The 18,176-nt window shown below is 41.5% G+C and overlaps 1 protein-coding gene across 4 annotated transcripts in view; it reads left to right on the top strand.

The window, feature by feature from the left end:
- Positions 1-18,176, top strand: part of kiaa1549la (KIAA1549-like a) — a 258,786-nt gene that overhangs the window by 147,593 nt on the left and 93,017 nt on the right. For all 4 annotated transcript variants that reach the window (XM_072592550.1, XM_072592549.1, XM_072592552.1 and 1 more), the window contains 4 exons: positions 10,287-10,346; positions 13,515-13,666; positions 16,236-16,407; positions 17,386-17,549. In XM_072592550.1, coding sequence (XP_072448651.1) covers positions 10,287-10,346; positions 13,515-13,666; positions 16,236-16,407; positions 17,386-17,549 — 548 coding nt within the window. The remainder of the gene's footprint in view (positions 1-10,286; positions 10,347-13,514; positions 13,667-16,235; positions 16,408-17,385; positions 17,550-18,176) is intronic.

Here is an 18,176-nt window from a genome sequence, read left to right as displayed (position 1 = left end):
TCCACCTGCAACTCTACTTTCGAGGAGCTATGAACCTGCACTCCAATGTCTCATTGTTCAGCAACATTCCCTAGGACCTCATCATTACGTGTGTGAGTCCTGCCCTGATTTGTCTTTCCAAATCGCAGCACCTCGCATTTATCGAAATTAAGCTCCATCTGCCACTCCTCATCCTATTGGCCAGTCTGATCAAACTCCCGTTGTAATCTGAGGTAACATTCTTTACTGTCCATTACACCTCCAATTTTGATGTCATCTGAAAACTTTCTAATTATACCTCCTACGTTCACATCCAAATAGTTTCTATAAATGATGAAAAGTAGAGGACCCAGCACCGATCCTGTGGCACTCCACTGGTTACAGGCCTCCAGTCTGAAATACAACCCTCACCACTACCCTCTGTCTTCTACTTTGAACCAGTTCTGTATCCCAATGGCAAGTTCTCCCTTTATTCCATGAGATCTAACCTTGCTAACCAGTGTCCCATAGGCAACCTTGTCGAACACCTTACTGAAGTCCATATAGATCACGTCTACTGCTCTGCCCTCATCAATCCCCTTTGTTACTCCTTCAAAAAACTCAATCAAATTTGTGAGACATGATTTCTCACGCACAAAGCCATGTTGACTATTCCTAATCAGTCCTTGCCTTTCCAAATACATGAATGTTCCTGTCCCTCAGGATTCCTTCCAACAACTTGCCCATTACCAATATTAGGCTTACTGGTCTGTAGTTCCCTGGCTTGTCCTTACCACCTTTCTTAAACAGTGGCACCACGTTAGCCAACCTCCAGTCTTCCGGCATCTCACCTGTGACTATTGATGATACAAATATCTCAGCAAAAGGCCCAGCAATCACTTTCCGAGCTTCCCAGAGTTCTAGGGTACACCTGATCAGGTCCTAGGCATTTATCCACTTTTATGCATTTCAAGACACCATTTATTTCCCCACATTCTATATTTTCCATATCCTTTTCTACAGTAAATACTGATGCAAAAGACTCGTTTAGTATCTCCCCCATTTTCTGTGGCTCCACACAAAGGCCGCCTTGCTGATCTTCCAGGGGCCCTGTTCTCTCCCTAGTTACCCTTTTTCCTTAATGTATTTGTGAAAAACCTTTGGATTCTCCTTAACTTAATTTGCCAAAGCTATCTCATGTCCCCTTTTTGCCCTCCTGATTTCCCTCTTAAGTATACTCCTTCTGCCTTTATACTCTTAAGAATTCACTTGATCTATCCTGTCTATACTTGACATATGCTTCCTCCTTTTTCTGAACGAAACCCTCAATTTCTTTAGTCATCCAGCATTCCCTATACCTACCAGCCTTTCCTTTCACTCGAACTGGAATATATTTTCTCTGGACTCCCGATATCTCATTTTTGAAGGCTTCCCATTTTCCAGCCATCCCTTTACCTGCGAACATCAGCCCCCAATCAGTTTTTGAAAGTTCTTGCCTAATACCGTCAAAATTAGCCTTTCTCCAATTTAGAACTTCAACTTTTCCATCTGGTCTATCCTTTTCCATCACTATGTTGAAATAATGGAGTTATGATCGCTGGCCCTGAAGTGCTCCCCCACTCACACTTCAGTCACCTGCCCTGCCTTATTTCCCAAGAGTAGGTCAAGTTTTACAACTTCTTTACTAGATACATCCACATACTGAATCAGAAAATGTTCTTGTGCAAATTAACAAATTCCTCTCCACCTAAACCCTTAACACTATGGCAGTCCCAGTCTATGTTTGGAAAGTTTAAATCCCATACCGTAACTACCCTGTTATTCTTATAGATAACTGAAATCTCCTTACAAGTTTGTTTCTCAATTTCCCTCTGACTATTGGGGGGTCTATAATACATTCCCAATAAGGTGATCGCCCCTTTCTTATTTTTCAGTTCCACCCAAATAACTTCCCTGAATATATTTCTGGAAGTATCCTCTCTCCTTACAGCTCTAATGCTATTCCTTATCAAAAACTCCACTCACCCTCCTCTCTTGCCTCCCTTTCCGTCCTTCCTGTAGCATTTGTATCCTGAAACATTAAGCTGCCAGTCCTGTCCATCCCTGAGCCACGTTTCTGTAATTGCTGTGATATCCCAGTCCCACGTTCCCAACCATGCCCTGAGTTCTTCTGCCTTCCCTGTTCGGCCTCTTGCATTGAAATAAATGCAGTTTAATTTATCAGTCCTACCTTGTTCTCTGCTTTGTCCCTGCCTGCCCTGACTGTTTGACTTGTTTCTTTTCTCAACTGTACCAGTCTGAGATTGGCTTCCTTCCTCACTATCTACCTGGGTCCCACCCCTCCACCTTATTAGTTTAAATCTTCCCAAGCAGCTCCAAAAAGTTTCCCTGTTCTGCACTGTATTGTTCTATGTTCTGTGTTCTATTAACCAACCTCCAGTCTTCCAGCACCTCACCTACGGCTATCAATGATACAAATATCTCAGCAAGAGGCCCAGAAAAGGATATGGAAAATATAGAATGTGGGGAAATAAATGGTGACACCTTGAAAGAGGAAGTGCTGGGTGTCTTGAAATGCATAAAAGTGGATAGGTGCAATCTATCCTTCTTGTGCAGGTCACTTCCATCCCAGAAGAGATTCCAATGATCCAAAAATATGAATCTTTCTCCCATACACCAGCTCCTCAGCCATGCATCTGTCTGCCCTACCTTCCTATTCCTACCCTCACTAGCTCGTAGCACAGGGAGTAACCCAGATATTACTACTCTCGAGGACCTTTTAAAATTCCTGCCTAACTCTCTGTATTCAGAATCTCAACCTTTTCCCTTCCTATGTCGTTGGTTCCAATGTGGACAATGACCTCCTGCTGGGCCGTCTCCCCCTTGAGAACATTCTGCACCCTCTCTGAGAGATCCTTGATCTTGGCACCAGGGAGGCAACACACCATTCTGATTTTTCGGACTGGAGAGTCCCGAACATAATCGATCTCTTTGAACCCAACGTACCTGCCAGTCTCACTACCAGAAACTTGGCTGCTCGTGCTACATTCTGCTGAGACTCCATCATCCCCTACATTTTCCAGAACAGCATAGTGCTTTGAAATGGGTATAGCCACAGGAGACTCCTGAACTACTTGCCTACCTCTCTTACCTTTCCTGGAGCTAACCCATCTATGTGACTGTATCTGTGGCTATTCTCCCTTCCTATAACTGCCATCCATCACACCCCCTTGCTCCTGTAAATTCCTCATTGTCTCTAACTGTCACTTCAACCAATCCATTTGATCTGATAGGATTCACAACCAACTGCATTTATTGCATATTTTATCCTCAGGAACATGTAAACTCTCCCTAACTTCCCACATATGACAAGAAGTGTACCCTAGAACTCTTTGGGAAGCTAGAGAAGTGATTGCTGGGCCTCTTGCTGAGATATTTGTAGCATTGATAGCCATAGGTGAGGTGCTGGAAGACTGGAGGTTGGTTAATAGAACACAGAACATAGAACAATACAGTGCAGAACAGGCTCTTCAGCCCTCTATGTTGAGCCGACCTGAGAACTATTCTCAGCTCATCCCCCTACACTATCCCAAAATCTTTCCTGTGCTTATCTAAGGATTGTTTAAATCTCTCTAACGTGGCTGAGTTGACTACATTAGCAGGTAGGTTATTCCACGCCCTTGCCACTCTCTGTGTAAAGAACCTGCCTCTGACATCTGACTTAAATCTATCACCCCTCCATTTGTAGCTATGCCCCCTCGTACAAGCTGATGTTATCATCCTAGGAAAAAGTCTTTCACTGTCTACCCTATCTAATCCTCTGATTATCTTGTATGTATCTATCAAATCCCTCCCTTAGCTACCTTCTTTCCAATGAGAACAGACCCAAGTCTCTCAGCCTTTCCTCATAAGACCTTCCCTCTAGACCAGGCAACACCCTGATAAATCTCCTCTGCACTTTTTCCAATGCTTCCACATCCTGCCTGTAATGGGGCGACCAGAACTGTACACAATATTCCAAGTGTGGCTACACCAGCATTTTGTATAGTTGCAGCATGATATTGCGGTTCCGGAACTCAATCCCTCTACCAATGAAACCTAACACACCGTATGCCTTTTTAACAGCACTATCCACCTGGGTGGCAACTTTCAGGGATCTATGCACATGGACTCCAAGATCCCTCTGCACATCCACATGACCAAGAATCTATCCATTGACCCAGTACTCTGCCTTTCTGTTATTCTTCCCAAAGTGCATCGCCTCACATATAGCTGCATTGAACTCCATTTGCCACCTCTCAGCCCAATTCTGCAGTTTATCCAAGTCCCCCTGCAACCTGTAACATTCTTCCAAACTGTCCACTACTCCACTGACTTTAGTGTCGTCTGCAAATGTAGTCCCACTATTTAAGAAAGGTGGTGAGGAAAATCGAAGGAACTATAGACCAGTGAGTCTGACATTGGTGGTAGGCAAGTTGTTGGAGGGAATCCTGAGGGACAGGATGTACATGTATTTGGAAAGGCAAGGACTGCTTAGGAATAGTCAACATGGCTTTGTGCATGGGAAATGGTATCTCTCAAACTTGATTGAGTTTTTTGAAGAATTAACGAAGATGATTGATGAGGGCAGAGCAGTAGACGTGATCTAAAGGACTTCAGTAAGATGTTCAACAGATTTCCTCATGGTAGACTGGTTAGCAAGGTTAGATCTCATGGAATATCGGGAGAATTAGCCATTTCGATGCAGAACTGGCTCAAAGATAGAAGATGGTGAATGGTGGTGGTGGAGGGTTGTTTTTCAGACTGGAGGCCTGTGACCAGTGGAGTGCCACAAGAATTGGTGCTGGGTCCACTACTTTTCATCGTTTATATAAATGATTTGGATGTAAGCATAAGAGGTCTAGTTAATAAGTTTTCAGGTGATATCAAAATTGGAGGTGTAGTGGACAGTGAAGAAGTTTACCTCAGAGTTCAATGGGATCTTGATCAGCCTGGCACATGGGCTGAGAAGTGGCAGATGGAGTTTAATTTAGATAAATGTGAGGTACTGTATTTTCGAAAAGCAAATCAGGGCAGGACCTATACACTTTATGTTAAGGTCCTAGGTGGTGTTGCTGAGCAAAGAGACCTTGGAGTGCAGGTTCATGGCTCCTTGAAAGTGGAGTCACAGGTAGATAGGATAGTGAAGAAGGCGTTTCGTATACTTGCCTTTATTAATCAGAGTATTGAGTACAGGAGTTGGGAGGTCATGTTGCAGCTGTACAGAATATTGGTTAGGCCACCTTTGGAATACTTTGTTTAGTTCTGGCCTCCTTGCTATAGGAATGATGTTGTATAACCTGAAAGAGTTCAGAAAAGATTTACAAGGATGTTGCCAGGGTTAGAGGGTTTGAGCTACAGAGGGAGGCTGAAAAGACTGGGGCTATTTTCCTTGGAGCGTCGGAGGTTGAGGGGTGACCTTATAGAGGTTTATAAAATCGTGAAGAGCATAGATAGGATAAATAGACAACGTCTTCTCCCGGGGTGAGGGAGTCCAAAACTAGGCATTGGTATAAGGTGAGAGGGGAATGATTTAAAAGGGACCTAAGGGGCAACACACAGAGGGTGGTGCATGTGTGGAATGAGCTGCCTGAGGAAGTGGTGGAGGCTGGTACAATTACAACTTGTAAAAGACATCTGGATGGGTATATGAATAGGAAGGGTTTAAGAGGCATATGGGCCGAATGCTAGCAAATGGGACTCGATAAATTTAGGTTACGTAGTTCGCATGGGCGAGTTAGACCAAATGGTCTGTTTCCTTGATGTATATTTCTATGACTCTATGACCATTTGATATGCAATTTGTTTTGTCTAGCTTTGTATTCTTATTCTTGACAAACAGAAAAGGCCAGTTTGCTTTGCCTTCCACTTCAGCGCATCACTCTGTTCTCTGGCCAATATGTCTGCCTGAGGCTTGTTGCAGTGCTTTAGCGAAGCTCCGTGCAAGCTGGAAGAACAACATCTCATCTTCCGCTTGGGGACCCTGCAGCCCTCCGGGCTCAATATCGAGTGCAACAACTTTAGGGCTTGAATGCTCCCTTGTCCTTATGCCAACCTCCACAGACCAGGACCTGTTATCACATGGTCTGCTATTACACACAACCCATATTTAGCCACTGATCGTCCCCATTAATAGCTATTCACCGTCTTGGTTGGATCGTTATCCACTCCTTTGTCCAACTGTTCTTGTCTGTCTTTGAGCTCTATCCATCCCTATTGTTTATTCTTTATGCCCTCTCACCACTCTATCTTCTGTATGTAAACCGACATTTTCCAAACTATTATCAGTTCTGAGGAAGGGTCATTTGACCTGAAATGTTTCCTCTGATTTCTCTCTGCAGGTGCCACCAGACCTATTGAGCTTTGCTGACAATTTCTGTTTTTGTTCCAGTCTGTTGCTTATTAGCATTTCACCAGCAATGATGTTGATTGGCAATACTCTTGTTGAAGTCCGACACAAAGTTTTTCCTTCCTTCGACTGCATTATGAACCCAAAGTGTATCTCTATTCTGCTACTTTGCATGGAGCAAATGCAGCTACAAAAATGACATTAATAACAGTATTTTAGATCTGCTGGTGATAGATTATTGTGTGTTTGTATCAAGGAGCAAAGCTTTGTCGTTATGTTTAAGACCTTTTGACCCTTTCCACTGACTGTCTTTGGAAAAAACAATTGTCTGATATTCAGTATATGTTAAAGCATATATTTTAAATGACAGGGGTTAGATAATGAACCAGCCGTCGTGATACCCCCTGCTGGATTTAGATCACAACCAGTTTGTTCGATTATTTCACCCACTGATTGGCAGCTCCCACCTGTTGTGTGGAGCTGTCTGCGAGGTATATGCTCAGCAGGCAATTGATTGAACCTTTGCTTCCCGTGGTGAGCTGTGAGACCTGAAACACATAGACCTCGTCTGTGAGGACTTTAAAACTATGATTAGACAGTCCCATGAAAGGTGAGATAAAGGACAACAAGGAGACTGGGGTGACGGTGTTTTAATCAAAAATGGTGACATACTTGTGTGAAGCCTTTGTGCTGTAAAGAAATGGGAAACAACTCCCATTAAACTCCCTTCAACAGGAGTATTGCAGTCACCATTTTCCAGTCTCCTGGGATCTTGCCTACTCTAAGTGATTCCTGAAAGATCACCACCAATGCATCTGTAATCTCCTTCAGAACTCTGAGGTGTAGTCCATCTTAGTCCAGATTATTTATCCACCTTATCCAGATTATTTATCCACCTTCAGACCATTCAGCATCCCCAGCACTTTCTCTTTAGTGATGGCCACTACATTCATCTATGTTTCCTGAGTCTCATGAAGTACTGGTGTGCAGTTGGTGTCTTCCATCACAAAGACTAATGCAAAGTACCTATTCAGTTCCTTGACCATTTCTTGTTCCCCACTGCTGCTTCTCCAACCTTGTTTTCCAGTTGCCCAAAATCCACTCTACCTTGCTTTTACCTTTTAGAAATCTAGGGGTGGCATGGTGGCTCAGTGGTTAGCACTGCTGCTTCACAGCAGCAGGGTCCTAGGTTTGATTCCAGCCTCGGGCGACTGTCTGTGTGATGTTTGCACATTCTCCCCGTGTGCGCGTGGGTTTCCTCCGGGTGCTCCGGTTTCCTCCCACAGTCCAAAGATGTGCAGGTCAGGTGAATTGGCCATGCTAAATTGCCTATAGTGTTCGGTGCATTTGTCAGAGGGAAATGGGTCGGTGTGGACTGGTTGGGCCAAAAGGCCTGTTTCCACACTGTTGGGAATCTAATCTAAAAAAAACTCTTGCAATCTTCTTTTCTATTACTAACTAGCTTACCCCCATATTTCATTTTCTCCCCCTTCATTGCTTTTTATTTGTCCTCTGCTGGTTTTGAAAGGCCTCCCAATCCTCTGGCTTGCCACTAACTTTCACCACATTGTATGCTTTTTCTCTTGCTTTTATACTGTCCCTGGCTTCCCTTATCAGTCATGGCTGTCTTGTTCTCCCCTTAGTATGCTTCTTACTTCTTGGGATGAATTATTTCTGTGCCTCCCAAATTGTGCCCGGAAAGTTCTACCACTGATGCGGCACTGTTTTCCCTGTAGGCATCCCTTCCAATCAACCATAGCCAGCTCCTCCTTTGTGTCTTTGTAGTTACCTTTACTTAATTGTAATACTGTTACATCTGATTCCAGCTTCTCCCTTTCAAACTGCAGGGTGAATTGTATCATATTATGGCCATTGCCCTGAGGAGTTCCTTCACCTTTAGCTTCCTAATCAAGTCTGCATCATTACACATCACCAAATCCAGAATTGCCTGTTCCCTAATGGACTCTACAGCAAGCTGCTCCACAAACCATCTCGTAGACATTCCACAAATTCCTTTCTTGGGATCCACTATCATCCTGATTTTCCCAGTCCACCTGCATGAGGTACCTCTTGATTATTGTAAAATTATCTTTCTTATGTGCTTTTTCTATTTCCTGATTTTGTTTTCTACCTCACATCCTGACTACAGCTGGGGAGGCTTGCACACAGCTTCCATCAAGGGTCTTTTATCTCCTTGCGGTTCCTCAACTCTACCCAATACACCACTTCTCCGCTTTCCTACTTCGCTTCTTGCTATTGCTTCAATTTTCTTACAATGAAGGAACCTCCAGTTAGAAGTTAGATTCCCGACCTCTTCCTTACTCTCTGTTCTATTTACTTGATTCTCGAAACTTTAACAAGCTCTCCTGAGCCCCCTCCCTCCTTTGACTAGTTTAAAGTCCTTGTGACCTTGATTTGCACCATCCGTTTGTCTAACTTGTTCCAAGTATTTTTTGCATTAAGAATCAAAGCCTTTATGTTTGTTCTAATAGAGTGTCCTTGTGCGTTTATGGTCCCTTGGTATAATATGACATTCACACATTCTGTCCCTTCCTTTTTATTTCAGGTAACAATCCAACCCCATCACTAAGCAGCATCCTACCTTTTCCTTTACCTTTGGTTTTATGATTTTCTGAACCTCTGCCTCCGCCCCAATCCCCACCCCCACTATTTAGAGATCTTTCATACCACCCCATTGCATCCACCTAGACAAATTGTGTGCAAAGCCATGCTCGGGGGCTATGTTCTTGCAAATATATATTTAAACACTGTAATGTACGTAGTTGTATTAAACAAATAGGCAATTGAAGTTGTTTTTTATTTATTCATTTGTGGGACTTGGGCATCGCTGGCTGGCCAGCATTGATAGCCCATCCCTATTGGCCCTTTAGGAGGTGGTGGTGAGTTGCCTTCTTGAACCACTGCAGTCCACCTGCTGCGGGTTGACCCACAATGCCATTAGGGAGTGAATTCCCGGATTTTGACCCAGCGACAGTGAATGAGCAACAATATATTTCCAAGTCAGGATGGCGAGTGGCTAAGATGGGAACTTGAAGGTGGTGATGTTCCCAAAAATCTGCTGCCCTTCCAGATGAAAGTGGTTGTGGGTTTGGAAGGTGCTGCCTGAGGATCTTTGGTGAATTTCTTGTATTCCAAATTTATCATCGATCATAATGACAATCACCTTGATGGCATTTAACTGGGAGTTAAGCTTTCTTTAGCCACTTAGATTTAGTGGTGTGAAATCTGCTTTACAAAGTCATGCAAAATTTCAGCTTGCAGATTCTATGTAGTAAAGCACCCCTTACCAAAGAAATTTGACAGAGTTGCATCAGGAGATATCAGGAGATTGACCACAACTTAAGCCAAGAAGTAGGTTTTAAGAACTGGCTTAAAGGAGGAGCGGGAGAGGTTGAGAGGGTTTTGGGAAACAAACTCCTGAGCTTCAGGCCTAGGCAGGCTGAAGCCATGGGATGCACAAGAGATCAACTTTCAGAGGAATGGAGAAGTTTCAAAAGTTCAAAAAGGAGGGGTTTACAGGGTTTGGAAAAGGGAGAGTCTATGGACAAATTTGAAATGAAGAAGAAAAATAGTTTTAAAATGCAGCCCTTTTGGAACAGAAATCGGTGTAAAGCAAAGTTTTCGATGAGCTTGAATTTAGAGAGAGTGTAAGTGAGATTCCAGCCAGGAAATCATGGTCATTGAATTCCTAATGTATTTGCCGCCAATTTTCAAATGCATTGATGTTTCAATCAGCAAAGACTGATTTCATCCTTGTCAAAAGATACTGTCCAGCTCTGTTGTTTCCTGTCTTTTGCATTCATATTGACGAGCTTTATTCCTGTTTGTAATTTTTTAATGTAGTTCTTTGACAAGGATTTCAAATACACAGTTTTCACTCTTAAAACAAATTTCATTTTGCATTCCTTCCTTTTTCTAGCTTTGGAATATGAAAATCTTGACACCTCACTGGCGACTGAGAAATCCTGGGTTGTAACAGGTTTGTTAATCATATCACATAAAATACTTTTCCAAAAACACTCAACATTGTCTAAAGTACTGTTGTTTCATAATTGTTATTGCCTTAATCATGACATGGAGTTAACTGTGTTTCCAATGATTCTGTTCCTCCACTAATGTTGTGTTCAACCTAAATATACTGGAGGGGGTTTCATTGCTCAGAAGATCATTCATCAGCCATTTCCAGTCAGGTACAAATAACCGAGAACCTAAATTTAGAATCCACAGCAGCTTAGTGTTAAAGAAGTTCATTTTTCTTGTTAAGATACGGTTTGTCAGTTTTCGCAAGTATTGAGAAGGAACATTTAGGCCAGTGTCCCTCAGGGAAAACAAATATTGTAAAATCTATGGAGTGAATTATTTAACTCAGGACATTTTATTTTTAAGAGTTGCTGAAGATTTATAGAGAATGATGAACAGAACCTTAATTATTGATTGTTTATTCATGGAGTGTAGTCAAGGCTAGCATGTCTTGCCATCCCTGGTGGTAGACTGCATCTGAAGCGGTTTGTTAGACTATTTGGTCTGGAGCCCCAGATATCCTTCACTAAGGGACGTTATGACCTAGTTGCATTTTACAATAATCCAGTACTTCAGTGGCTGCTGTTAATGATACCAACTTTCTGTTCCAGATTTATTTAACTCAATTCCCTAGCTGCCATTGTGGAATTTGAACTCCTGCCTCTGGCCTTTCCTGTAAGAGAACTATTGTGCTACTATACCCTATTCATTAGATGTAAGTGATATTGGCAGCTAACATTTATTGCCCTTCCCTAGTTGCTCTAAGACTGTTTTCAACATACCAATTTTTTTTATCAGTGGTGTGCTAGGATCTTCAATGGCATTCAAAGTACAATCTGGTTAAATACTTAAAATTCTCTGGAGAAAGTTCTGTTTCCTCAAGCTAAGTAGAACATGCTTTCAGAGAGATAGCACAGATACAACGGGATAGATGGTCTCCTGCTAATCTGCAAAATTTATGGCACCAAAACAACGTAGTATATCAAAACAACACTGATTTGAAAATATTTCTTCACACATTATACTATGAAAAGGAAGTGAAACGTTGTGCTGTGCTGGCAGAATTTCTCAAACAAGATGGGAGTCAGGTAGACCAACTAGCGTGAGCAGCATTCCTAGGTGAACTAATCAGGCATTAAGTTAAAAATCACACAACACCAGGTTATAGTCCAACAGGTTTATTTGGAGGCACGAGCTTTCAGAGCGACGCTCCTTCATGAGGTGGTGATGAAGGAGCAGTGCTCCAAAAGCTAGTGCTTCCAAATAAACCTGCTGGACTATAACCTGGTGTGTGACTTTTAACTATGTACAACCCAGTCCAACACTGCCGTCTCCAAATCATAATCAGGTATTGACAATAATCTGGCTTTCCTATGCCAGGCCACAAAGTACCAGATCTATTTTTTTTTAAATTTCAACAGCATGATTTAAAATTGTAACCTTTGGACAACATTCCCAGTAACTTAATTGCCTGGAGCACTGCTGATCAAAAGAGGTTCTGGCTTCTCCTGGCCTAGCAGGAAGGACTTCCTGCCTCCTGATGTCCTCATCCCAAGAATGGTTCACAAGTGACCTCTGGACTGCCTTTTGACTCAATATGACTGACTTTCTCAGAAGGGAGTCGTCCAGGTCTCTCGCTGCTTTCCAGTTGGTGCCAAAGGCTGCCAAGCCTCCATAAAGCTCCCTGTTTTAGATCAATGTCAAGGCTATATTCATAGAATCCTAGAACCCCTACAGTGTGGAAACAGACCCTTTGGTCCAATAAGTCCACACCGACCCTCTGAAGAGTATCCCATACAAACCCATTCCCCTCTCCTATTACTCTACATTTACCCCTAACTAACACATCCCTGAACACTATGGGCAATTTAGAATATATTGGATCGACTCTTGCATAGTATAACGCGCTTACAGAGATTCCGGACCCCAGGTCTATAGTATATTTTTTATATATTGGTAATGAATAATTTCATTAGTGAGTGTAATAGTTTAGGATTTGGTCAATTCTCACCTTGAGGTGATCCACACCAATGAAGTGGTGATGAGGGCATTGTCTTCAGTTTTGTCTTCTGCATTTACAAAGCAAACAATCTAATTTGATGTCTCTCCTCTCCACTGTTCCATTTACAATTCAGACAAAGACCATATTTGTGTCTCATGGTGTTTTTATTTTGATTTTCTGTGAAAATTTGCACCAAACATATCTTCTAAATATCCATATTTATAAAGTTCTTGGTGTTTAGTAATTCTAACTCAGCTAGTGTGATAAATTGTAAACTAAAAATTGTAATTTTCTTTTGGTTTCTTTGGTGTTTGTTAAATCCTGCAAAAAGCTTGTATTGGGGAATGATAATATGGTCTGAATCTCACTGAATGGACTTGAGAAGTACTGATCTGTCAATTGACAATTAGTGATTTTAGATTTGTATTATGTACATTTTCCTGGCTTCCATTACCAGAATTTTGTTTGCCTTAAAGATGAAAAGAATTATAATGAGATTCTAAGGGTGAGATTCTTTTGACTATGAGAAAAAGAATAGAGAAATTGCAGCTCTCTTCTTGAAAACAAATTGAGGAAGAATCTGTTAAAAGAATTAACATTTAAGAATGGTATTGATAAATGTTACAGATCTTTCCAGATTTTTGGAGAATAACTAAGTAGAGACAGGGGTCATGAGCATATGTGCTACTTTACATAGTGTGGGAATGACTGTCCAAAAACAGGGCTGCATTAAGACTTCAAAATAGCTTCTAAAAGGGGAGTGGATACTTATAATTCTCTGGAGAAAGTTCTATTTCCTCAAGCTAAGTGGTTCACACTTTCAGAGAGATAGCACAGATGCAATGGGATGGATGGTCTCCTGCTAATCTGCAGCCAATATAGCAGCAGCATGCTAGTCCACCGAAACAACACTGATTTGTAAATATGTCTTCTCGCATAATTATACAGTGATTGATACAATGAAAATGAAGTGAAAAATTGTGCAATGCTGCCCAAATTTCCCAACCGTGGATAGCCTCAGCATGCCGACTGTGCAGTCCATGCAGGGAAGTTGAGATTTGGCTCACTTAGTGCCTGACCTGCAATTACTGCTTCATAATCTGCCCTGCCTCCTGTTTCAAACAGTTATCCTTGGTGTTGACAATAGCTCTCTGGGTGAGCAGTATCAACGTTTTGCGAGCCTGATGGAGCAGAGGTTAGCGAACCTGTTCGTGGCAGCTCAGCAACAAGGGCGAAGGTTTAAACGGGCTTCGACAATCGGTATCTACACTGTACAGGTCAGGCAGGATCCATGCTTTTGTTCTGCAATATTTGTTGTTAACTGCAAAAGATTGTTTCTCCAGAATGGAAAGATGGCAAAAGGAGCTTTCTTGACGCACACGTGTTTCATAATCAGTTTTTAAAAAAATTACCAGTTGTTTTTATGAACAGGTGCAACAGTCAGTTTGTGCACTTGGTCCCATGAAGAGAAAGGAAGATGTGCATTTATATTGTATTGTCATAATCCCAAGGACATCCCAAAGTATTGTGCAGTCAATGAAATAAGTTTGAATAGTAGTCTCTGGTTGAAATTATGAATCACAGCAGCTAATTTTTACAGGTCATTCTGCTATAAATTGCATTTTGTCATTGCAAATTGGCTAAGCTGTAATTGATAAATTGTGGATGTTGTTAGAATAATGCAAACTTTCTACTGAATGGGTATAGTGATTTTCTATTAGTGATTTTCTGTAGCGGTTTTCCATAGCACTAATTGTAGGTAGATTTTTGTCTAACAAGGGAGTTGAGAGATTCTCCGGAGTGAATGGGTTGGAATGTGGATTTGAGGACACAATCCAATCTGCATACTTTTAATGAATAACAGAGCTAGGCTAGAGGGGATGAATTATCACCTCTCGCTCCTTATTCTTACGTTCATGTGTGTTATAATAGACTATTTTCCAAAGATATTATGCCTCACATCCTGGGTTGGGTGAGGACCCATGACCTTCTGATATGGGGGACAGTGTAACTACCAAACTGGATAGACTCTTCCAGTGCCATAAATTATAAAAGGGCAAAGTTGACATCTGTTGAGAGAAGAACTGAAACAGAAATCTGGCAGATGAAGTCTATGGCCCATATTAGCACCCCCTGCCTTTCCCAGTCCTCCTGGAAATTGGTTTCAAGTACAGTGATAGAACTGCGGCGGCTTGCTCCCCTATAACTCCACATTTTAGTTTCCACCTCGTCCCATGGTTAACTCGCTCAGTTGAGCAGACGGGCATTGGGTGACAGAATCGTCCTTCAGGGATGCATGCCCTGATGATGTACACATGGTCGCATATGTTGCTTTTGAATCAGAAAGTCATAGGCTCAACTCCCAGATGAAGACTTGGAAAAACACAGTCTGTGGTAATTTAGAGGGAGTATAGCATTGTCCAGGAAACCCAAAACCAGCCCCAATTGACTGACTGGCTAGATCTTGTGGGTCTAAGGTTACAACCCACTGTTGCCATATTCCCACTCACGTCTTCTGAGAGCAGGCAGTGCTAATGGCCTAGACCAGGCTGAAGACATTGACTAGCACTCCTCCTCCTGTTTGCTGTCTTATTGATTTACCTTTATCAATGTAGCAACATCTGTGTACAGTCACGAAGAGGCTAATCAAATTAATGGTTTATTTTATGACTGGAAATGTATTGCAGTTCTTTTGATCTCCCTTATTACATAATTACGAGCACTGTGAGCTGTCACCATCCATTAGATCAATAAACAAAGCACATTCTTGTCAGAATATAGGAACAAATTACTGCACATTCTTGTCAGTCCTGCATCCTGCTGAGAGAAACTTGGCCACTTTTTCTGTGCAGGTGCCAAACTGTTTGTGTTGCATTTGAATCTATTTTCCAAACTTAATTCTGTGTAGGTACATATCAAGTTGTCTCATAAAACGTTCTATGGTATTTGTCTCCACCATCTATTCAAGCAGCATGTTTCAGATGTGTGTAAAAAACATTTCTTATTGTTTTTCCTCTAGTTCCCTTCCCATTTACTCTAACTGCGTAGCTATAACAAGGATGTAGTTACTGACCCACTTAACAGAGGAAGCAGTTTCTCCTGACATGTTGCATCAAACCAGTCCACCATTTTGAACACCTCTGTTAGATCTCCTGTTATTCAACTCTGTCCAAGAGTGAATGATCCCAGTTCTCCAGTCTTTCCACATAACTAGATGCTTCTTGTTGCTCATACACACCAGATAAATCTTCTCTCCAAGATCGTTGTATCCTTCCTCAACTTTGGTGTCTGGGATTGAGCACAATACTCCATCTAAAGCCAGATCAGTGATTTATAGAGGCTTAGCATAACTTTGTTCCTTTTGCATTCTATTTATAAAGCTCAGGGTTCCATATGCTTTTGAACAAAATTGTTACAGCCACTTTCAAAACTCTCTGTCTGTAGAAAGTAACTTTGAGGTGATGAGAAATCATACACAATACAGAGCATCATTAGTTATCTTAGCACTACATAATCAACGTGGCTCACAAAATACTACAAAATGATGCACACAGAAGTAAGCCATTCAGCCAGTTCTTCTATGTTGGTGTTTATGCTCCACACAGATTTCTTCCTTATGCCATTTTCTCAACATGCCCATCAATTCCTTTCTCCTTTGTTTGTTTTTCCAGTCTTTCCTTAATTGCATCTCTGCTATTTATCTCTACTGCACATGGTATTCAGTTCCACATTCACTCAATGTACTTTCAAAGACCTCTCAAAGTATAGCAGTATGCCCTAAAATTGTGATCGCATTTATTATTGACTGACGTTTGTTGATGGCTTTGCTTTTGTTTCTTTCTGCAGTTGGTCAGCATCAAACGCCTTCCTGGTCCTAAGAATCCAGCTGAGTTGACCTACTATGCCTTGGAGAATGGTGGGGCCTTGCTGGGTACAACCGCGGCCAAAATATTGAATACAGTTGACTCTCAGACCATGGCCTTGGAGTTAGGATATCGTGTGCAACTCCAAGCTGAACGTAAGCAGAGCCTATTACTTCCTCAGAGAGGAGAGTGAGGAGATGGCGGACGATAAGTTCTGAATAGACTAGGTGATGTAGACCAAATACTGGAGCCAGACTTCCAAAATTCCCTGCAGATGTAAACTTGAATTTATAGTGAGTTCAAAGTGTTTTACTTAACTGTTAGTCTAAAAGCAAGCCCAGCAATTGAGAGCAATTTAGCATTTCATAGAGATATGTCCAATTGATTCCTTAAAATATGGTATGTTCTTGCAGAGGGCTTGCATTGATATTCAAATAGGCTCCTTGTATTAAAGAAACCTTGCTCTGTAGTGAGTTAGGTGGTCTAAGAGAACAGAATATTTTTAAGTTCTCTCTTCAGTTAAAGAATGGCCACATTGGTAAGGAACTGGGAAGTAAAAGGTGCTAGTGGAACTGTCTTCAAACAAGGAGTCTCTGTATGGAGAAGGTGACAAAGATATTGCAAAGATCTCCCAGCACTACTCAGAAGAGAAAGGGAACTCAACACAATGCACTAGGAAATATTTATCTCTCAATCGATATCACAAAACCAGCTGAACTGGTCATTTATCAAGTTGCTGTTTGTAAACCCCTACTCTGTTGGCTGTACCTTTACTTACTCTGCAAAAGTAACAAACCTTAGAAAGTGATGTATTGGCTGTGGAGTGCTTTAGGGTCTTTTGAAGTTGTGACAGGTGACCTGTTAATGTGCAGTCTATTTTTTTTTGTTTATTTTGGTGTAGGCACTGTCGCAGTGGAGTTGTAGATAGTTCAGACATGGCAAACTTCCCTCCAGGGCTGTACCAAGAATGGGTGTGAAACTGGCTTTTTGTCTGATTTCCTAGGCTTTCCTGGAGAGCTAGTTTTGTAAACGTTGACACTACTTACCCTAAAGGGAATGAATGACGTTTGTAGAAGTATTGAGGTTTGAGTCGTTGGAAGCAATTATCTTACATCTTTTTGTTCTTTGTGCAGCTGTTGTGAAAAGCCCACCAAACAACTTGTGGATTATCGCTGCAGTGCTGGCTCCTGTTGGCGTGGTAACCATTATCATCATCATTATTTCCGCTGTACTGTGCCGGAAAAACAAAGGCGAGTTTAAATCCGAGACTATGTCGAATCTTCACCAGAGAGCCAAGGTGAGCACCAGTTAGGGCTCATGAGATTAATGCTAACTAACTCATTCCCCTTGAACTCTGCATTAATTTGAAAGTTAAAGAGAGAAGAAAAAAATGAAAATACAGTTGAGAGAGAAACCGTTAATGTTTAACATTGACCTTTTTACCAGAACCAAGAAAAGTTAAAGATTTTAACAGTTTGTAGCAAGAACAGACCTGTGGATGAAAGAACAAAACAGAAGGTGATTGGGTGAAATACAGAAGGGGTTAAATGGCAAAAGAGATGATTGCATATAAGTAATGAAGGAAAAGATATAGGTCTGAGTGTTAATGGATTTTAAGCCATTTGGAGAGATTGAAATTATAATACGTCTAGGTTTTTTTGGTTGAGGAGGATATTTCTTGAATTCCTCAATTGTTTCTCTCTTATTCCACATCTAGCTTTATTGGTGTGTTCTACAGGTATTTTCTGATCAACCAGATGAACAGGCACTACCACTACACCACAAGAGCCCTTCCGATTAGTTTATAAATAATTCAAAATACTTTTTAGGTGTATGCTAATTAACTGCTACTGCTTGTTTCATCTTAACCATAAATAAAGACATTAAAGTTAACAATGTAATTGACCAGACATTGACTCAGGTT

Source organism: Chiloscyllium punctatum, chromosome 22, assembly GCF_047496795.1.
Source record: "Chiloscyllium punctatum isolate Juve2018m chromosome 22, sChiPun1.3, whole genome shotgun sequence".
Lineage (NCBI taxonomy): Eukaryota > Metazoa > Chordata > Chondrichthyes > Orectolobiformes > Hemiscylliidae > Chiloscyllium > Chiloscyllium punctatum.
The sequence above is the reverse complement of the archived record's forward strand: the minus strand, read 5'-3'. Positions and strand labels throughout refer to the sequence as shown.